This window comes from Microcaecilia unicolor, chromosome 2 (genome assembly GCF_901765095.1).
Source record: "Microcaecilia unicolor chromosome 2, aMicUni1.1, whole genome shotgun sequence".
In the NCBI taxonomy this organism is placed as follows: domain Eukaryota; kingdom Metazoa; phylum Chordata; class Amphibia; order Gymnophiona; family Siphonopidae; genus Microcaecilia; species Microcaecilia unicolor.
The window spans coordinates 588989582-589009469 of NC_044032.1; the positions used below are offsets into that span (position 1 = coordinate 588989582).

Sequence of the window (19888 nt, forward strand, 5' to 3'; positions counted from 1 at the left end):
AGCCGTGCCTAACTTTAATCATGGCTTATAGAATAGCACTTTTTTGGCACTGATTTTTTTGGTGCCATATATATAATCTAGCCCTAAAAGGTATATTCTACAAGTAGCACCTAAAAATCGGTGCTGAAAAATTTAACATGCTTAGCGCGATTCTATAAAGATTATGCATCCTTTATAGAATCACGTTTAGGCATAAACTGCACCTAACTGTAGGAACCCGCAATTAGACCTGCTATGAGCAGGCTTAAATGCAGGTGCATATAGTTAGGTGCAGTTTGGTTATAGTCTGTATATCATTTGGGAACGCCCCCAGAAACGCCTTTATCCATGCCCCCAAACATGATACACATTGGCATTTACCCACACATTGTTATAAAATACGATATGCATGTACATTTTAATTATTGCCAATTAGTGCTGATAATTGGTTATCACCCAATTATTAGCACTAACTAGCTCATTGCTCAATTAAGTTACGCACGTAAATTGGGCACGTGCCCAATTTAATGTGCATAACTCATAGCGCCATGTATAGAATCTGGCTCTAGGTTTGAAAATGTGGGACCCATCCATGCCCCTCTGAAGTTTTGCCCATGTGTGTGCTCTCTTTGCATATATGTGCTAAGCAAGTTGCACATGGCTAGCACTTACATGCATAGCTGTAATGATCATGTGTAAGTACTAATATTCTATAATTTATATGCACACTTAACTTTAGGCCACCTATTACAGAATGAGAGGACATTTGTATTGTATGCTGTGCAATTTACTTGGTTTATCACCAGTATGGCTTTTTAAACATTTTAAGTTTTCATATTTCAGTTATTGCATTATTTATTAATGTTTTAAATTGTACTCATTCAAGTGTGTTTTGTTGTTTATGTGCTTTTATGGATATTTACTATAGCCCCAATGCAGGTAGCATCTGCAATGTGGCTGCATCAGGTCATTAGCAATGTTGTCATTCTTATCCAATATATCTAGCTGGTTCTTTCGCTGTTCATCTTCATCGACCACACTTCTCCTGACTTGGTCCACTTTCATCAACTCATGCCCAATACAGCTCTTTCCCCAGATCATCCTACAGTTAAAATAAACTATGTTGCTTGTTGCGGGCAACTGCATTTTTGGCCTCAGCATGACTCACCTCACCCCAGGCAGCTGGTGGTGGTTCCACTGGAGGGTAATATTTAGGTATGTCCCAGGCCACCTCAGTTATGAACCACTTAAAGTCCTTACACTTTAAGTGCTTACGAAGTTCCTTCTGGGCAGAAATATCTCCTGTTGAAAGATGTCTGTATTCAGGCCGTCTCTGATAGATATATTCTGCATATTCATCCATCCAGGTTTCTGCTACACGTTTCAGGTTCTGTGCAGTAGAAAACAATAAAAGAATCACTCATTATAGTTGTAGATATTCAAGATATTATTATTGGGAACAGGAAGATGCGCGGCCTTGGCCAACTTTGACCAGGGTTGTATTAATACATATTAAAGTCTCTTCATAAGATTGATGGTTCCACGCAGTTTATTGATAAAACAATTTCTTGAAATGTAAAGGCTGAGTGAAGATTAATTGCATTAAATTAATTAGGTTATGTAGGTGCCACTAAAAATACTTGATGTTCTATTTAATTTTGTCATGCTTCATTTGAGTGGAGAAGCAGCCTACTGGTTAGATCAACAAGCTGAAAACCAGGGAATCCTCATTCATATCCCACTGGCTGGTCCCTGTGATCTTCGGCAGGTCATGTAACCCTCCATTTCCTCAGATATAACAACTTAGACTGTAAACTCTCCAGGGATAGGCAAACACTTACCATCCTTGAATATAACTCATCTTGAGCTGCTACTGAGAAAGGTATGAGCTAAATCCAAATCCCTGCAGTTATGATTCCAGTTCAGGGTTTAGTTGCATAGTAATTTGAAGTAGTCAGTGGAAAGAAAATTATAGAGGAAAGGATCATGGTATGACACTGAAAGAGGTTATACCTAAGAGTAACATAAGGAACGTTGTCACTGAGAGGGCAGTGGCTTGTTAGAACAGCACCCTGTGAAGTTTTTAAATCATAACCACTTCTCTATAATGTGTATGTTCCCTATAGATAGCTGTCATGGTAGGTTTCTCTTGGCTAAAAAGCAAGCTTCATGGAGAATAGACTATATATTTTGTATGTCAGTACAGTGTAATGACACATGGCTTTCACATGAGGAATTGCAGACTGAAAATCTTTATTTAGGCACTAAAGAAAGATCCGACATGGGTCCATGTTTTGACGGACAAACCGCCTGCTTCAAGGGTCATAAACAGACACCGGGCCATAATCTATGAATGGTGCCTGACAAATTGGCAGTAAAAAACAATGTGCTTAGTGTGTTTCTATAAACTATGTCTAAAGTTAGGTGTAGTTTATAGAATACTAGTAAAAAAGGCCCGTTTCCGAAATAAATGAAACGGGCGCTAGCATGTTTTTTTGTTTTGTTTTTGTGTTTGATATTAAGGGATATATATGATTTTAAAAAAGGCAAAGATGCTTTTTTTGTTAAAGTTTTGAGAGAGCGTGGCAGGCTGCAAGGGTGGTTTTTTTTATTAGTGGTTGAGCATTTGTATTGTAGACCCTCACCCCCACTTCTGTATTTAATTGTTCTTTTAGAGAGAATGTGTGTGTGTGTGTCACAGAGAGAGTTCGTCTGTGTGTGTTTGTGAAAGTGAGAGAGGTTGGTGTAAGTGGGAGGGTGGGTGCGAGTGTCTGTGTATGTGTTTTAGAGATTGTGTGTTTGTGTGTGAATGTAAGAGGGGGGGAGGAGCAGAGTGTTAGGCTGCAACAGTGATTTTTTTTTACCCCTGTACAGAGCACCCTTCCCAGGACAAAGCTTTTGTGCACACAGAACCCCCAGCCCCACCAGGCAGCTAAAAACGTGCAACATGCGCATGGTAATCATTAGGAGGAAAAGCAAGAGGATGCAATGTTGGTAGAAATATATTTCATTTTACCTCGCAGCACCGGCTCTTTCGTGTACCCTCCATTCCCCGGAGAGGCTTGCGCCGGCCGCCGGCGTTATTTGAAATATACAGGCCAGCCCCCATCGACGCTGCCTCTTGCCTGACTCAGGAGAACGTTCAGCCGATTGGTCAGAGCCGGTTCCCCGGGGCGACAGTGGTAAAATGCCTTTTCTGCGAGTAGCAGGAGCGCACTGAAGCCGCTCCGCTCCTTCTCTGGGGTCTGGCTTCGCATTTCCTCACGTTTTGGAAGGCTGGTGTTGGGCGCCATTTCTTTTTCGTTGGCGCAGTGGCAGGTGATTGTGAGTTAGGGGGAGGAGTAGGGAAACACTTCCTTTCGGTTGCGTTCCTGTCATTCATGTTTGTGCAAAATTGCTCCGCCTGCGACGTCATGACGTTCGACGCGAGGGCATGACAAACAGACATGGTGAGTGGAGAGGCTTCACCACCATGAACTAACGAACCCTTGACGGAAGTGACTGGAGCTTGGGGCCTCAATAGAACATTCAGGTAGCGAATTCTGTCCGGTAGGGGTGTGGCTGGGGGCGTGGCTGAGGGCCGGTGTATGAGTGAGAGTGAGAGTGAGTGGTGGCTGACAGGCTACAACAGTACAGGGCTTGAGTGTTTCCCTGCCACACTGTGAGCGTCAGAATTGGAGGTGAGAATTATTAATATAGATGTGCATGTGCCGTTCTTGCGAGTAAAATTTAGGTGTACCTATTTAGGCCACTTAACCAGGCCTAAATATCTGCATCTACCTTAGGCGCAGATTGGGTGTATTCCATTATAGTGCACATAGTTTTTGAAGCCCCCACAACCTGCCCATTCCATGCCCATGACTACGCCTCCTTTTTGGCTGCATACATTAGAATACACGTGTACCATGTTATAGAATTCCCCTAGAATGTTGGGCATTTGGGGGGACTGGAGGTCTGCTGGACCTCCAGCCTCCATGTCACTGTCTAGAAGGGCACTAGGCCTCCAAGGATGAAGTGATGACGGGGGTGCGGGGTTCCAGTGGACCTCCATCTCCTGAATTTGATAATTCTGGGCTTTTCACAGCCTGGACCTCTCAGACAAGTGCGGGAGGACTGTGCATGAGCACATGCTCAGGCAGAATCCTCCCTCACTTTTACCTCTATGATCAGAACTAATAGCTTGCCTAAATGTGCTATTAGCTTTGATCATAGGGGGGTGCTATTGACCCGCACTGTTAAAGAGCTAATTTTACAGCGCTATTCGGAACACTGCGTGGCTTTTGATCATTGGCCCAGGAGTGCTTCTGTTCTCTTGTTAAATCTAACTCAAAGTCATGATTGTGTAAATTGACTTTCAACAAAAAAGAACACTGCTGGACATTGTGATTTAACAACTTTGAATAGTTTGTGTCATCTGCAAATTTAATTACCTCACTCTTCGTTCTGATTTCCATATCATTTATAAATAAGTTAAATAGCACTGGTCCCAGATTCCTGGAGCACTCCACTATTCACCTACCTCCATTGAGAGAAACGGCCAGTTCCCAATCCACAGCAGAACACTAAAAAGTTACGAGATAGGAGGCAATGTTCTGTTGTGGATTGATGTACTTGGAAATAGTCTCATTGTCTTTGTTTACCGCCTTAGCTAATATTTCTTCCACTCATATCTCTCCTATCCTGGAGGGGGAGCCTAATGGTAAGAGCAGTGGACTGAGAATCAAGGAAGCCCAGTTCAAATCCCACTTTGGTTCCATGTGACCAATTCAGCAAGTCACTTAACTCTTCATTGCCTCAGATACAAACCTTTTAGTAAGCCATCTGGGGAAAGGGAAATACATGAGCTGCAATAGAAAATGATGCAAGTTAAAACCAAACATTCCTACCTGCTATGCTTCTCTCAGCTTTTTTTTTTTAAATTTAAGATATTTTTTATGGTGCATCAGTTTTTGATGGCCTTTTATTATTTTTGAAAGAATCTTTTTACCTCTACTTTTCCATCCACATCCTTTGAAAACCATAATGTTCTATTTTTATCTCTTGCATTTACTTTCCTAACAAAGTTTTGATGCCCTTTCTATAGAACCATTTAGTGTAGTCTACTCTTTCTTCTACTTTTCAAAGATTTTGCTTCCCTGCTAACACCTCTTTAATGTAGTACCCAGTTTTAACAAAGTCCAGGACTTTGAAGTCCAGGAGGTTGACTTTTATGTGACCCGGTTTGCCTTTTCTCTTGCATTACCTCACAGTGCCTGATCACTAGGCTTTGGGAACACTTTCTCTATTTGTAAGTCTGTCTCAGACATAACACTTTATGAGCTGACTTTGTCAAAATGCATACAGTATTAGTCAATACAAACCAGATGGTGGGAATATTCCCTGATACGGTGCAGGCTATGCAGTTAAGGAGGAAATCTTCCCTCCAATTGAATTAGCATTTAATTACAACAAGGATAAATTTTTAAAACGTTTCCTTGTATAAGTATAGCTGGCCATTTGGGAAACAAAAATTCCCTTCTTGGAACAATTACATTTAGGCCCCCTTTTACTATGCCGCCGGTGCGGTAATATCAACACTTTGAATGGGCTGTGTCGGCATTGCTGCACGTTAGCTGCTAGTGCGGCTTTGTCAAATTTTCTTAGGGACGAATAAATTGCACTGATAATTTTTCATGATAATTATTTCTGGACTGGAAAACATAAGGTTTATGTTGGCAGTAATTTACAACTGATAGTCATATGTATAGATAGGGTTTCTGATCCTAGGTGTTTATCAATTGCAGTTTTAGACGTTTAGTTTTCAGGCAGTTAGACTTTTCTGGAGGGTAAGAAAAAGAGGTATTTATTTTGAAGGGCTAAATTCAATAAATGAAAATACAATTTTATATCAACTTTTACATGCCTAGTGACATTTTGTGTGGAGGGCTTGGGATACATACTTGCACTCCTCTCCCTCTGATCCCCTCACTCACTTCACCTCCACACAGGGTTCCATGGTGACAGTGTACTGTTGCTTTAAGGGCTAATCCCTCTTGCTCTTACCTCTTTCCCCCCTTATTTCCACTCCTGTTTTTCCTCTTCTTGATTTTTCTCCTATTCTCTTTCATCAGTTTCATCTACTCCTTGATCCCCATCCCCTCTATCCCACATATCCATGTACTCCTCCTGTACAACCTGCTTTTCTCTTTTACTTTCATCTTCTATCTTCCCAGTTTAGTCTTTGCTTTCCCTACATCTCCTTTCATCTTTTTTTCACTAGAAGGCTACCCTCACATCCTCTAAACTCTTGATAGGCTCCTCTTCCCCAATCCACCCAGCATTCTGGCCTGCCTGCCAGCCTACCTCTACTCCCTCTATGGCAGGTAGGAGGACCGGACTTCTTATGCTGATACTGTATTAAACACCGTTTGCCCATGCAAGTTGCATGGGAAAAATGAGACAGAGGCAGCAGGATCTTCAGTGCCATATTGCCATCACATTGCTCTGGCCGTGGCTGGGAAGAAGAGTCACGTCACCATTTTACACGCTACTCCCCTGGCTGAAGGGTAGGGAAAAGGGATCAAATCTCCATTGCTATGCACTATTCTTTATGCTCCTAAATTATACCAATTTGGACATCTCTGTGAGAAGGACATCTGTCTTCCATTTTATGTTGAAAGATGGACGTCCTTCTCTTTCGAAAATGAGGCCGTTGGTCTCCCTGCTGGTTCCTAGGAATCAGAGCATGGAATAAAAAAAACACCACAAGATGTATTGTTGATCAGAGAACGGAAGAATATTGTGTGGTTCTTTTACATTATTAAATGGTATATTCTGTCTCTGAAGCAGAGGTTCATGTCAGAACGTGGAACTGTGTCAGACTTGGGAATGACTGAGGAGCTACTAGAGAATTCTATATGTAAACCGGGTCTCACCAGTGCGCTAGCTCCTGCTTCAGGCCACAAAGCAGATTAGTCAGTTTAGTTCAGTTTCATATTCAGGGCCACTCTCACCTTACTCATCCATTCCAGTTCACCTGCAGTCGAGTTTGGGAGTGGGTCTATGGTCTGGAATAGCAGTACCTGTACCGTTGTGCTCAAAGATACACTGTAAACACAGCTTGTGCAAACTCAGTTTTTTTCTTCCAACTCTGCAACTGGCAGTATGTCAAACCTTAATTAAACAGTCCGAACAGCATATAAACTCCAACTTAGATCCAACCTTCTGGTTTTCCTCAGGGGAACTCCTATACTACTTCTCTTCTCTGGTATATTTACAGGGATACCCCATGGGCACCAAATATGTACATATATACAGTTCACCTGTCCATGCCTATCCCTTGGGCAGTGCTATTCTCAGTGGCTGTTTCTCTTCCTCTTAGCACAAAGTCAGTCTCTGTAGGCTCAGACCCATCTCTGGTCTGATCCTCTTCCAGTGGTGACCCTCCTCTGGATCTACCCTGATCCTGGGACTGAGTTCTCCCTAGCCCCAATCCCCTGTTCCCAGGCTGGGTCTCTCTTCTGCCCACCCGTAGCGCACACACAGTATCCCAGTTGCCGCTTTCAGGAGCCACAACCCTCCTTTACAGCCAACTAGCACGGTTTTACCACACAGAAGACATTAGCATGGACCCATGCTAAAGTTTACCCCGAGTTAAAACCAATAGGGATGTACAAAAACCCATGGTAGCTGTTTAACATGGGTAAGGACTGGAGCTGGGCATGACATGGGCAGATTAGAGAAGTGGCCAGTTGTGACAAGAAGAGGTGGTAAGTACAGCCATGCAGCAGTCTGGAAGAATGGCCACAGACCTAATATTGCAGGTCCTTGGGCTCCCCCGTTGCCATCCCTCAACATCTGAATTATTCCTGACCCCAACCCCCTAATCTGATCGCTCAACTCCTGTACCCATGTCCCCAATAAGTTTTTCCCAAGAATATAAGATCTATGTACATGTCCAATAAAACCCTCCCCTGACTTCCCCTGGACTCCCTATAACCCCTAGGACTTACCCGGTGGTGATCCTTGGTAGTCCAGTGGGCAGAGGCGGGAGTGGTTTCCCTCTTCTTCCACCCTGTCTGGCTTCATGCAGAAAAATGGGCATCAGGACCCCTAACTGTAGTCTTCTGGTACTACCACTAGGGGGCACCTTCCATATAGGGAGAAATGTCCTGGAGGCGGTAGATGGTCCGAGGGGGGGGGGGTTGGGAAGGTGTGTTCTTGGATATATGAAGGTGGGGCTTTGATTTTTGAGGGGGTCTTTTTCGAGACATTGGATCTGGGAGGTTCGGAGCTCTGATCGGGAGGTCTTCTACTACTACTAATCATTTCTATAGTGCTACTAGACATATGTATACAATGCTGCGTCATGTGCTATCATGGGTCCCTCCGCATTATCTTGCACAGAATATAATGCTGTGCCATGCGTTAACCCCCAGATTCTATAAATGGTGACTAAAGTTCCATGCGCAAATCAGCATGTGTAGCTGATTTATATTACTACTACTATTACTACTATTTAGCATTTCTATAGCGCTACAAGGCATACGAACTTAACCAGTTAACAAGCCAATCAGCATCGATAATTGGATGTTAATGAGCAATTATCGGTACTAAATCACAATAATTAGAATTTACGCACAAAGCTCGCTAAGCATACTCTATAAAGTGATTCACTTAAATTGGACAATGCAGATCTCAAAAGGGGGTGTGCCCATTGGAGGGGCATGAGTGGGTCATTGGCATTCCTAAAATTTATAAGCAGTGTTATAGAATATGCCCGATCTGTGCCTAAATTAATCATGTGCTTTTACACCAGGTTTTGTTGGCACAAAGGGCTGCGATTAAATTTAGTCAAAGGAATAGGTGCTACTCATATTCTATAAACCACACCTAACTTTAGGCAAGGTTTATAGAATAGTGCTAAGCACGTTTTTTTTAATGGCACCAATTTTTTTAGGCACCATATGTAGAATCTAGACCTGAGTGCCTGCCTTGGGTGATAAATGCAGGGCAGATACTAGACACCCCCCCTGTATATACCTCACAGTCTTTGTCCTTTCTGTCTGTTAGTTTTTGCTGCCAACGCAGGTTTATATACTATCACAGTTCATATTATCACTGATCCCAGAATTTTCACCATTATTTTTCCTTCCAGAACCATAATGTGATCAGTAATTCATATGGATATTACAGTTACCTTATGATTAACGGGATACTGTAAAATATGGTTTCTAGCATTTTGTTATAATTCTCTTTTCGCTATTTTTATGTGTCATCTATAGACAATGGATGTGGAGGGTAATTTTATAACAGGCCACCTTTGCGGTAAGCATCTATTTTAAGTCCATTTTATGAAGACATATAGGTGCCTATTGTTTTTTAAGATGCTTTGGGGCAAAGTGGCAGAAATTGTGACTTATATTGTGATATGTTATATCATGTCATCACTTCAATAAGATACCACACCAAAATATCTAGGAATTACAATAACACAAACACAAAGTGAGTAGTGAACAATGGCTCTTCAGAACATGAACTGCGGGACACCAACTGATTGATGAAACAAGCTTTATTGCTTATAGAAGACTCGGTATGGCCCCATGTTTCGGCTATAGTGCCTGCCTCATGAGTCTCAAAATTGTTGAAAATTGTTGTTTTTTTTAAGAAGAGTGCTATATCAAGTTTCTTGACAGCAGATTCGACACATTTTTCCAGAGTCTTTTTCAAGACTGTATGACCACATATATTGTTCCACTAATAGATCATTTCCTCCACCTCTTTGCTAATCTCAGATTTAGATTGTTTTAAGTCCCAGCAGCAGAAATTTTAGTCTGGAGGCCATAAGAAGAGAGGCCCAAGGGGCACCCTCTGTATCACTTAACAAGTCCGAATTCTCCTCCTGCCTGTGTGCTTTTTCCCACTTACCTTCCTGCCCACTTTATGTTTTTTTTTTAATGCCACCTCTCTTGTTCTGCACCAACACTGCTGGTCTAATAAATACTCCCCCTCATCCACCCCTGCTAGCCACCCAGATGGTGTTTCATTTTCACTGAGGAAATGCTTTAGGTAATAGCTATCAAAACTGTCCTGTTTTGAAAATATCTTTTACTAAGACAGCATTATGTCTTTTATCTTGTATTAATCTGTAATTTCCTTGTTATATAATCTAGTCTTATTTGTAATCTGATTAGAACCATTGACAGGAATTAGTGGAATTTAAAAGGCATAACTGTAACTGTAAGTCTCCAGCTGGAGCTAAGCCCTTGTGCTGCCATCTTCTGAGGTGACAATATATTCTCTGAGGGCATTTATGAACATGCGTAAATCACAATTCTGCCCATGCTCCTCCCAAATTGTGTTCCTGAGTAATCTCTGGAGTCATTTTATAATAGCCCTTTTAGGTACAAAAAAATAAAAAAAAGGTCTTTATGCATGAAAAAACCTTTAGAAAATTAATCCCCAAAAGGCCCTTGCAGTAGCTGAGGGTCATTTATCTTTACCTGACAGACTCTTTTAATATTTTCTTTTTATAAATCTTATCTGTTGATGTTGCCTGTTAGACTTAATAAAAAAGAAAAACCTCTTTCATGCCATTTCCTTTTCTTGCAGCTACGCTTCGCTTTCAAAAGACTGAATCTGTTTGAACTTGCAGCTCTTCTTCTAGCCCTGCCTACTGAATAGCCTCAGTTCACATCTCTATTCATCAAATCATTCCTGGCTTTTTGAAAATTCACATTGCCAAAGCAATTCCTTCTCGCTATTAGGAACTGACCCACTGGGATGCTATGAATTACAGATCTCAGGGGGTAGCTCAGGGCATGCAATAAAGCATTGTGGAGTTTCTCTCGGCAACACGTTTTGCCCAGATCATGTTATCCAAAATTTACTGCTAAAGCAATAGCTAAGTAAAATGAATGTTCATAACCAGTCTCAAATGTATTTATTGTCATCAATGTTTCCTACAATAATATGTTTCTTCAGCACAACATTTATGTAGCATTTATGCAGAATTATATGATGCCTGAAATACATAGAACTGGTAATATAAAAATGCTCTCAATCTGCCATACATAAATCTGCACAACAATGGGCAAAGATTGTACCCACAATAAGTCTTGAAGGTCAGATGTGTCAATTATAAAGTAATGTAGCCTACTGATTACAGCAGCGGGCTGAGACACAGGGAAGGCAGGATTCAATTACCACAATGCTTCTTGTGATCTTGATTCAGTCACTAAACCCTCCATTGTCCCAGTCAGGGATGTAACTACAGATGAGCCTTAATGGGCACAGGCTCATCCATTTTTTGCTCAGTCCCACCCAGTCTGACAGACAATCAGTTGCTTCTTTTTTCCTTAGGCATCTTTCCCTTCTTATACTCTGCGGGTCTGGTATCTCTTTCTCCCTCCCCCCTCCCTGGTCTGATATCTCTCCCTTGCTCTTCAAACTTGCATGTTTTTCACTGACAATGATGAAGCCAGATTATCTCTGGCCAGTCCAGGATTCTGTACCACAACCCGCCTTCTCTGACTCAACTTACTGTAGCCATGTCAGTGGGTCATGGCAGAGGGAGAGTCCCAGGTTGGCCAGAGTCAGACTAGCTTCATCGGTATGGTGAAAAACATGCAAGCTGGAACGATGAGAGAGAGATACTGAACCTGTGTGTGTGTGTGTGTGGGGGGGGGGGGGGGGGGAATGGAAAAAGAGATACCAGACCTGCACATACGCCAGGCCCCCTCCCTGCCCATCTTCAAAGCCTTGCTCAAAGCCCACCTCTTCAATGTCGCCTTCGGCACCTAACCACCATACCTCTATTCAGGAAATCTAGACTGCCCCCACTTGATACTTGACATTTCGCCCATTAGATTGTAAGCTCTTTTGAGCAGGGACTGTCCTTTTTTGTTAAACTGTACAGCGCTGCGTAACCCTAGTAGTGCTCTAGAAATGTTAAGTAGTAGTAGTAGTAGTACTATGCGGGTGAAGGGGAGAAAGATGCTGGACCCACAGGGAGGGGCGAGGCAAAATGATGGCAAGAAATGCTTAGTGCCCACCCAAAATGTCAGGTATTGCTATGCTATAGGGTAGGAAATTTAGATTTTAATCACTCTAGGGACAGGAAAATACTTAGGGCTCTTTTTAGTAACTCATGCTAGTGATTTCTGCTTGACAAATGTGACGAAGCCCATTCACTTCTTATGTGCTTCGTTGCATTTGCTGCGCTGGGAATCACTAGTGTGGCTTAGTAAAAGGAGCTCTTGTATATGTGAATCTAACTTGCTTTGAGATTCTACAGAAATGGTGTGAACTACGTAAATCCTCCCCACCTCCAAAAATAAAATGTTTGATTTTTTTACTAGCATTGTTAGAATTTTAATCATGAGTGGTGGAGTAAAAAATTACTATAAATAAATAATTTGATCGAAATGTCATGGAATCCTGTAGGGTTCCCAAATAAACTCCACGCAACCAAGGGATTTGGTGAGAAAAAAATTTAGATGTTTTATTAAGTAGTAATAAATGAAAATACTTGGATATGTTTCTTTAAGTTGGTACAAGTTTGATGGTTTTAAAGAATATGGTACAAGGTGTTAAATACTTTGCAATAAATTACATAGGCAATAAGACATTCAAGTTTTCAATTAAAGTTGCCACAATTTCAATTTAAGGTCTGTACAAAGGTGTGCCACTTGCAGTAGTATGAGCACATGTATTGGACGGCTGGAGTGATAGAATGTCCCTGGGTGGGGGAGAGCCCTGCTCAAGAGAGGAGCATATGAAGTTGCAGAGAGAACATGATAGCCCTGTGAAGAGTGACAACAGGAGTTGGAGTTTGATAAAAGAGGTGGTAAAGAGTTATAGGAGGTCTTTGGTTCACCTGCAGGTCTCTGGTTACCTATACCCTACTACTACTACTACTACTATTTAGCATTTCTATAGCGCTACAAGGCATACGCAGCGCTGCACAAACATAGAAGAAAGACAGTCCCTGCTCAAGGAGCTTACAATCTAATAGACAAAAAAATAAATAAAGTAAGCAAATCAAATCAATTAATGTGAACGGGAAGGAAGAGAGGAGGGTAGGTGGAGGCGAGTGGTTACAAGTGGTTACGAGTCAAAAGCAATGTTAAAGAGGTGGGCTTTCAGTCTAGATTTAAAGGTGGCCAAGGATGGGGCAAGACCCTTGGGAGACTGGGAGGTCCTGGAGTGAAGGAACCAAAGTACAGGCTGGATCCAGGAGTAGTTGTTGCCTCAATAATTGGCAACTAGCAAAGGAGCTAAGCTCCAGGTGGACCAGGAGAGTTTGGCCTGGGAGCGATATTCGGGACAGGAGAGAGTCTACCCAGGTGGTCGGAGTGTACCTCTGCAGAGATGCACTGCCAAAAGGAGAGGACAGTTGCTAAGGGATGTATCTGTAATAACTGGTGAGGAGGAAAGTAGTAGAGGTCACAGCCTGGAATTTATTCCTGTCACGAAAGGACAGGGAATGGACAGGAGGATATGCAAATAAGTACAGCATGAAACCAAAGTAAAAGGGAGGTAAAGAGGATTAACTCATCCTGGCAGTGGATGAATGGAACTGTAAATATCTGAGAGTTTAATGCATTGTCAGTTGGTTGCCAAAGTTACAGTAGAGTTGTGTTTTCCTAAATCTTCTGGAGTACCATGTGGTCTTTGGAGTGCCAGGGAGAGGATGCTTGGACTGTGAGAAATGATTCCCAAAAAGCTCTCCAGCAAAACTCAACATCCCAGATCTCTATTTCGGACCATTGACCCACTCCCAAGCTCGATGGACGGAAGCGTGACTGTATGAGTGAAGAGCTGAGTGGTAACTGAATAGAGGGTGAGAGAGAAAGAACTAAGTCCCCTGGGGCTCAGACCTGGAAGGCAAAATGCCAGCCTGAGCAGGTTAAACAAAACTGACGCCAGGAAGAAAAGGTGAAAAAGAAGAAGATGACTGTGCTTTGTAGACCCAGGCAGGACCTGAGCTAGCGGGAACCACGAGGCCTGGGTTACACTGACAACCGCCCCCTCATCCTCCAGGGAGGAGGCGCAAGGTACATTTCTCTATATTTACAATGAGTTTGCCTTTCATTTGTTTCTCCTAATAGTTTTGCCAGTACTTTTGCAGTTTTTTTGGTACTATTTTCAGAATGCCACTCTGTTTAATTTTCTATTACCTTTTTTTTTTTAATAGAACCATATTTCAGTTTTTCTCCCCTTGCTAACCATTCAGTATTTATTTAACTGCTGTAATCACTGCTACAGTTTCCCACTGCCTTGCGGTGTACCTGGAGTGCTCGTGTGAGTCAGAGGGGACTGAAAGTAGAAATATGGTCTTTACAAGAAATCCTGCGCAATCCTTAGCTCAGTAAGGTAAGACTTCTCTGCCCAGCAGATGGAATTAGCTCTCATCACATCACATGAGAAAGTCAAATAATAAGCAAAGAGCAAAAACTGCAAGGAAATTTGTCCTTCATTGAATCCCAAGGAATCAAATAAATGTTCCACTGAGGCTACATTGACCAATTAGAGTGACTGAGGCACAAAAACATACCTAGAATGGAAAAGGGGATTCAGAATGAGTCGGAATGTTGTTTAAGGAAATAATTCATCAGCCTCATGTCTTAGCTTAACAGCATCCTACATTCAGAGGAAACAAACAATGCAGGGGTGATCCATTCTAGCTGATAGGTCTTGCTGAGACTCTGAAGAGAAGAACACATGTAATGACTAGCAGCTTCATGCTTGACTTTTTTAATATTCATGAAGGGCAATTCTATAACCTAGGTTTTTGCAATTATGCATTCATTGCACATGTAAATTGTCTAAAACAGCAAGTCCTCTCCCCTTTTGTAGTTTAAAAGTTGCTTTATTTCCTTTTTATTTGATCATGATGGAGTGTAATCTCTACAGAGTGGCAGGTGCAGCTCTGGCTGCCTTAATGGACCATGCAGGTCTTTATCTGCTGTCATATTCTCTGTTACCATGTAAATGTTAGCACTAACAGCTGGATTCTACCCTGGTTAAAGTGGAGTCCATTCTTTCAGAATAGACTCTCTGTCCCCACATGTCCATTTCCTAACAAATCTAAAGCCCACTTATATTATTATTAATTTGGATTTTGCTCACACCTTTTTCAGTAGAAGCTCAAGGTGAGTTACATTCAGGTACACTGGATATTTTTCTGTCCCAGGGGGGCTCACAATCTAAGCTTGTACCTGAGGCAATGGAAGGTTAAGTGACTTGTCCAAGATCACAAGGAGCAGTAGCAGGATTTGAACCAGCCACCTCTGGAGTTCAAGTCTGATGCTCTAACCACTAGGCTACTCCCCCACATATGAACCATTGTTTCATCCAAGCACTGAGACTCCAGAATTATATTATTACTATTATTTGTTACATTTGTATCCCACATTTTCCCACCTATTTGCAGGCTCAATGTGGCTTACATTGTGCCGATGAGCCGTTCGCCATCTCCAGTATAGAAACAAATACATGGAATTACTGTGGTCGGATAAGGATCATGTGTTAGAGACACATTGGGAATCATAGAGAGGAAGAGTTATGAATAGTCTGTTGTAAGGTTTGGTATCGTTGTGTTGCAGGGTTTAGGCACTTAAACTGGGTCGATGGGGTATGCCTTTTTGAACAGGTTGGTTTTTAATGATTTCCGGAAGTTTAGGTGGTCGTACATTGTTTTCACGGCTTTTGGTAGTGCGTTCCACAGCTGTGTGCTTATGTAGGAGAAACTTGATGCACAGATTGATTTGTATTTGAGTCCTTTGCAGCTATCTGTCTCTTGTGTCCTGAAAAGGAATGGGGAACATTTCTCAGCATGCTATGCTGAAGGATCTGGATTTCAGCTTTCTATCTAAAAGCCTTATATTTTTCTACCAGAACCTTTATCCTATACCACCTTATTCAATTCAATTCAGGGCTTATATACTGCTAAAATCCCCTTTTCAGGGATTGGTTTATGTCATTAGTACTACATTTCTCAGTATATAGCAAAGGAAATATCCAAACTTATTCAAAAGACAAACTTATCTTGTTAAGATTACTTAAAAAATGATCCTCAATGCAGTATAAAGCGTCTGTCTTTAAAGTGCCTGCAGTTGTGAAAATCAAAGCAGTATAATTAATACTGCTGTATATAAACCAACGGGACCTGTTTCACCAAAAGGATGGCTTAATTTGGGTCTTTGAATAAGCAGGCAACCAATTTGAAAAGATTAAACATATTGCTGTTGCTTAAAACAAAGATTTCTCTTCTAGAATTTAAAAAAAATTCAAAAAACTCTTACTTTGCAGTTGCCGTGTATGTGGCAGAGACAAACTGACATCTTGGCTAGGCACTGCTGATCTCAGACGCCAAACCTTTGGTGCTTTAAATGACTGATACTGAACATGTCATTGATTAACTTACAAGCAGCAGATCATGCAACAATCTTGAATTCACACACTATATACAATATTAAAGCACAGAATTACACAAATACAAAAATACCAATTCACTATTAAAAATATATCATTTTGACTAAGAATATAAATCACACTCATAATAATCTTAATGCCCCCTGTTGTCTAAATACAGTTGTTCTCGTACTTGTCAGAGGAATACTTCCCAGTCAATTTCATGATTAAGTCCCATAGGTTGCAAAGTATTCAATCTATATATCCATCTAGCTTCCCGCCTTTGAAGTTTCTGATAACGATTGCCACTTCTATACCATTGTGGCTCACAATCGATCACAAAACATCTTAAATATTTGATGCTGTGAAGTTTCTTCATACAATGTTCCACAAGTGGAGCACTGTTCCTACCCATCTTTAAATGTGATTTGTGCTCAGATAAATGCAACTTTAAGCACCGACTCGTCATCCCCATATAAAGTTTTTGACATGGGCATAAACCACATACTCACTTCTACAATTCGAAAAATGCTAGAGACGATAGACTTTACCATCGGTGGGGTTCTTAAATTCTTTGATCTGCAACATAACTTCACAAACTGAACATTGCATGCATTTAAAATGTCCAAACACATTATTACTATAATTGCTACCAGTCCTAGGTTCTGCTGGATATAAAATCTCCTTTAGATTTTTGTCAAGTGCATAAACCACCCTTAACTCTATATCTTCAAATACAGGGTGGAGGTTAACAATATTCCAGTTTTCCTTGTCTATATTTACTGTTGTAGTGCAGTTAGAAGTAAATTTAATAACACACATTTGAATGTCTGCTTCTACAGCCTTGTTTTGGGATTGTAATAAAAAATCTTTGTTATAAAACGTAGCTCTCTTGTAGGGAGATCTCAAAATTTTTTTTGGAGGAGACGTAACCCTTTTTGTTTTAATTTATTAATTAACTAGTAAAAAAGGCCCGTTTCTGGAACGAATGAAACGGGCGCTAGCAAGGTTTTCCTGGGAGTGTGTATGTTTGAGAGAGAGAGAGAGAGAGAGAGAGAGAGAGAGAGCCAGAGTGAATGTGAGGGTGTGTGACAGAGTGAGACTGTCTGTGTGACAGTGTGTGTGTGAGAATGAGAGTGTGTGGCAGGGCCCCCTCCCCTGTTCCTAATGCCCCTCACCCCGTTCCCTCCCCTCCTTTTCCTCCTCCCCACACTTTGGGTTCCTTAAGGCTTTCAAAAGTCTATGTACCCCCGTGGCCCTAACGCCCAGTATCCGGATACCCCACCGCTTTCCTCCTCACCCCTCCCCCAAGATGTAATAGTTTCACGTCCTTCATTTTTTTTTTAAAGTGTCCTATCTACCCTGTGTTCAAATTTTCATTTCTTTCATTCATTCAGAACTTGCCCCCCCCCCCCCCCCGAACACTTTCGGTTCCTTCAGTCTTTTAAAACTCTGCTATGTACCCTGTGTGCTAATGGCCAGCATTGTGATTGTTTTCCTGTCCCAAATTTGCATGTCTTTCAGTCGTTCACAACTCCCCCCCCCCCTTCTCCAGTTTAACACTTTTGTTTCCTTCAGTGTTTTAAAACTCTCCTATCTACCCTGTGTCCTAATGGCCAGCATTCAGATTGTTTTCCTTTCCCAAATGTTCATGTCTTTCAGTTGTTCAGAACTCCCCCTCCCCCCATTTAACACTTTCAGTTCCTTCAGTCTTTTAAAACTCTCCTATCAACCCTGTGTTCTAATGGCCAGCACTCAGATTGTTTTGCTTTGCCAAATTGTCTGTCACTGATGTCACTGAGGTCAGTGGGTGCCTGCCTAGCAGACCACTTCCGGCAGGCACGGTCCCAAGCACATCCTGTTGGAGGTGAGAATTATTATATAGGATACTGCACTTTGCTCTTTAAAGTCACTCAATTCAGAGCAATTTCTTCTGACCCTAAGAAACTGTGATAATGGCAAACTATTCTTTAAACATCTCAGATAACAGCTCTCATATGACAACAGTGTGTTTCTATCAGTTGGTTTATTAAATACCTTTGTGGAGAATGCTGATGCATATTGTCTTATTTCTATATCAAGAATGTGTTTTATCTGTAGCTGTTATTAATTAAAATCCAAATTCTCATTACATGTATTCAGCCACTGTACAAACATTGTCAGTTCTTCAGGAGTAGCACACCAAAGAACAAAAATGTCACCTATATAATGTGGAGGGGCATAATCGAACGTAGCCGGCCAAATAGATCGCCGGCGATCTATGTTGGCGGCAGCGCTACAGCTGGCCGGAACCGTATTATCAAAAAAGATGGCCGGCCATCTTTTTTTTCGATATTACGGTTTAGCCTGGCCAAATGCCGTGGAGTTCGCCGGGTTTGAGATAGCCAGGTTTGTTTTTCAGCGATAATGGAAAGTTATGTCAGCCATCTCAAACCCCGGCCAAATTCAAGGCATTTGGCCATGGGAGGAGCCAGCATTTTTAGTGCACTGGCCCCCCTGACATGCCAGGACACCAACCAGCCGCCCTAGGGGTCACTGCGGTGGACTTCAGAAAAGCTCCCACCACGTGCATAGCTCCCTTACTTTGGGAGCTGAGCCCCCCAAATCCACTAACCACAAATGTACTGCACCCACTAAAATTGCTCCAGGGACCTGCATACAGCCTCTAGGACTTATTGCTGCTGTATAACTTTGGCACACCAGTTCACACCTGAAGACTAATCTCTCTGAAAAAGTCCTTTCTTGAAATAAGCACGTTTACTCATAGTTAACTGCAGATCAGAGGTTGTGTCCCACTGGCAAAGAGTCCCCTGGTACTAAGATTAGCAGTAGGTCAGAGCTGGCACAATGGTGTACAATGCCCTCTTTCAGCACCATTGAAGGTAAGAACTGCCTTCTCTAACGTGGGTAACACAGGAAAGGGAACTAAAACTGTCTTACAAAAATGGCCACTACCGCATGGACTACAACAGGAAACAAAACAGGGCACACTCTGACCCAGTTAGCAGGGGGGAAAAGCACCATGGGAGTAGAGCCCAGTACCCTACACCCACCACAATGCATTGCTAATGTGACTCTCTGCAGGGCACCTAACAGAAAAGGTGTCACACTCACCCCAGAGCCACATCGCAACCAGGGAAAGGCTGTCGGAGGATACAACACATTCTGCTGTCATGGAGGTGGGTACGGCATTTGAGGCTGGCATACAGGCTGGAAAAAAGGTTTTTAGTTTTATTTTTTTTAGTTTGTTTGGAAGGGGATTGGTGACCACTGGGGGAGTATGGGGAGGTCATCCCTCATTCCCTCCAGTGGTCATCTGGTCAGTTGGGGCACCTTTTTGAGGCTTGGTCGTGAAAATAAAAGGACCAAGTAAAGCCGGCGAAATACTGCTTAACGCCGCTTTTTTTTTCCATTATCGGCAAAAGCCGGCCATCTGGTAGCCACGCCCGTGCCTGCCCATGTCCCGCCTTCACTAATCTACCAACATGCCCCCTTGAACTTTCGCCGGTGAAGC

General features: G+C 42.1%; 1 protein-coding gene across 1 annotated transcript in view; it reads right to left on the reverse strand.

Moving 5' to 3' along the window:
• The window catches only part of GALNTL6 (polypeptide N-acetylgalactosaminyltransferase like 6), a 1035585-nt gene that overhangs the window by 51067 nt on the left and 964630 nt on the right, over positions 1 to 19888 (reverse strand). The window contains exon 9 of the mRNA XM_030192221.1: positions 1148 to 1369. Coding sequence (XP_030048081.1) covers positions 1148 to 1369 — 222 coding nt within the window. The remainder of the gene's footprint in view (positions 1 to 1147; positions 1370 to 19888) is intronic.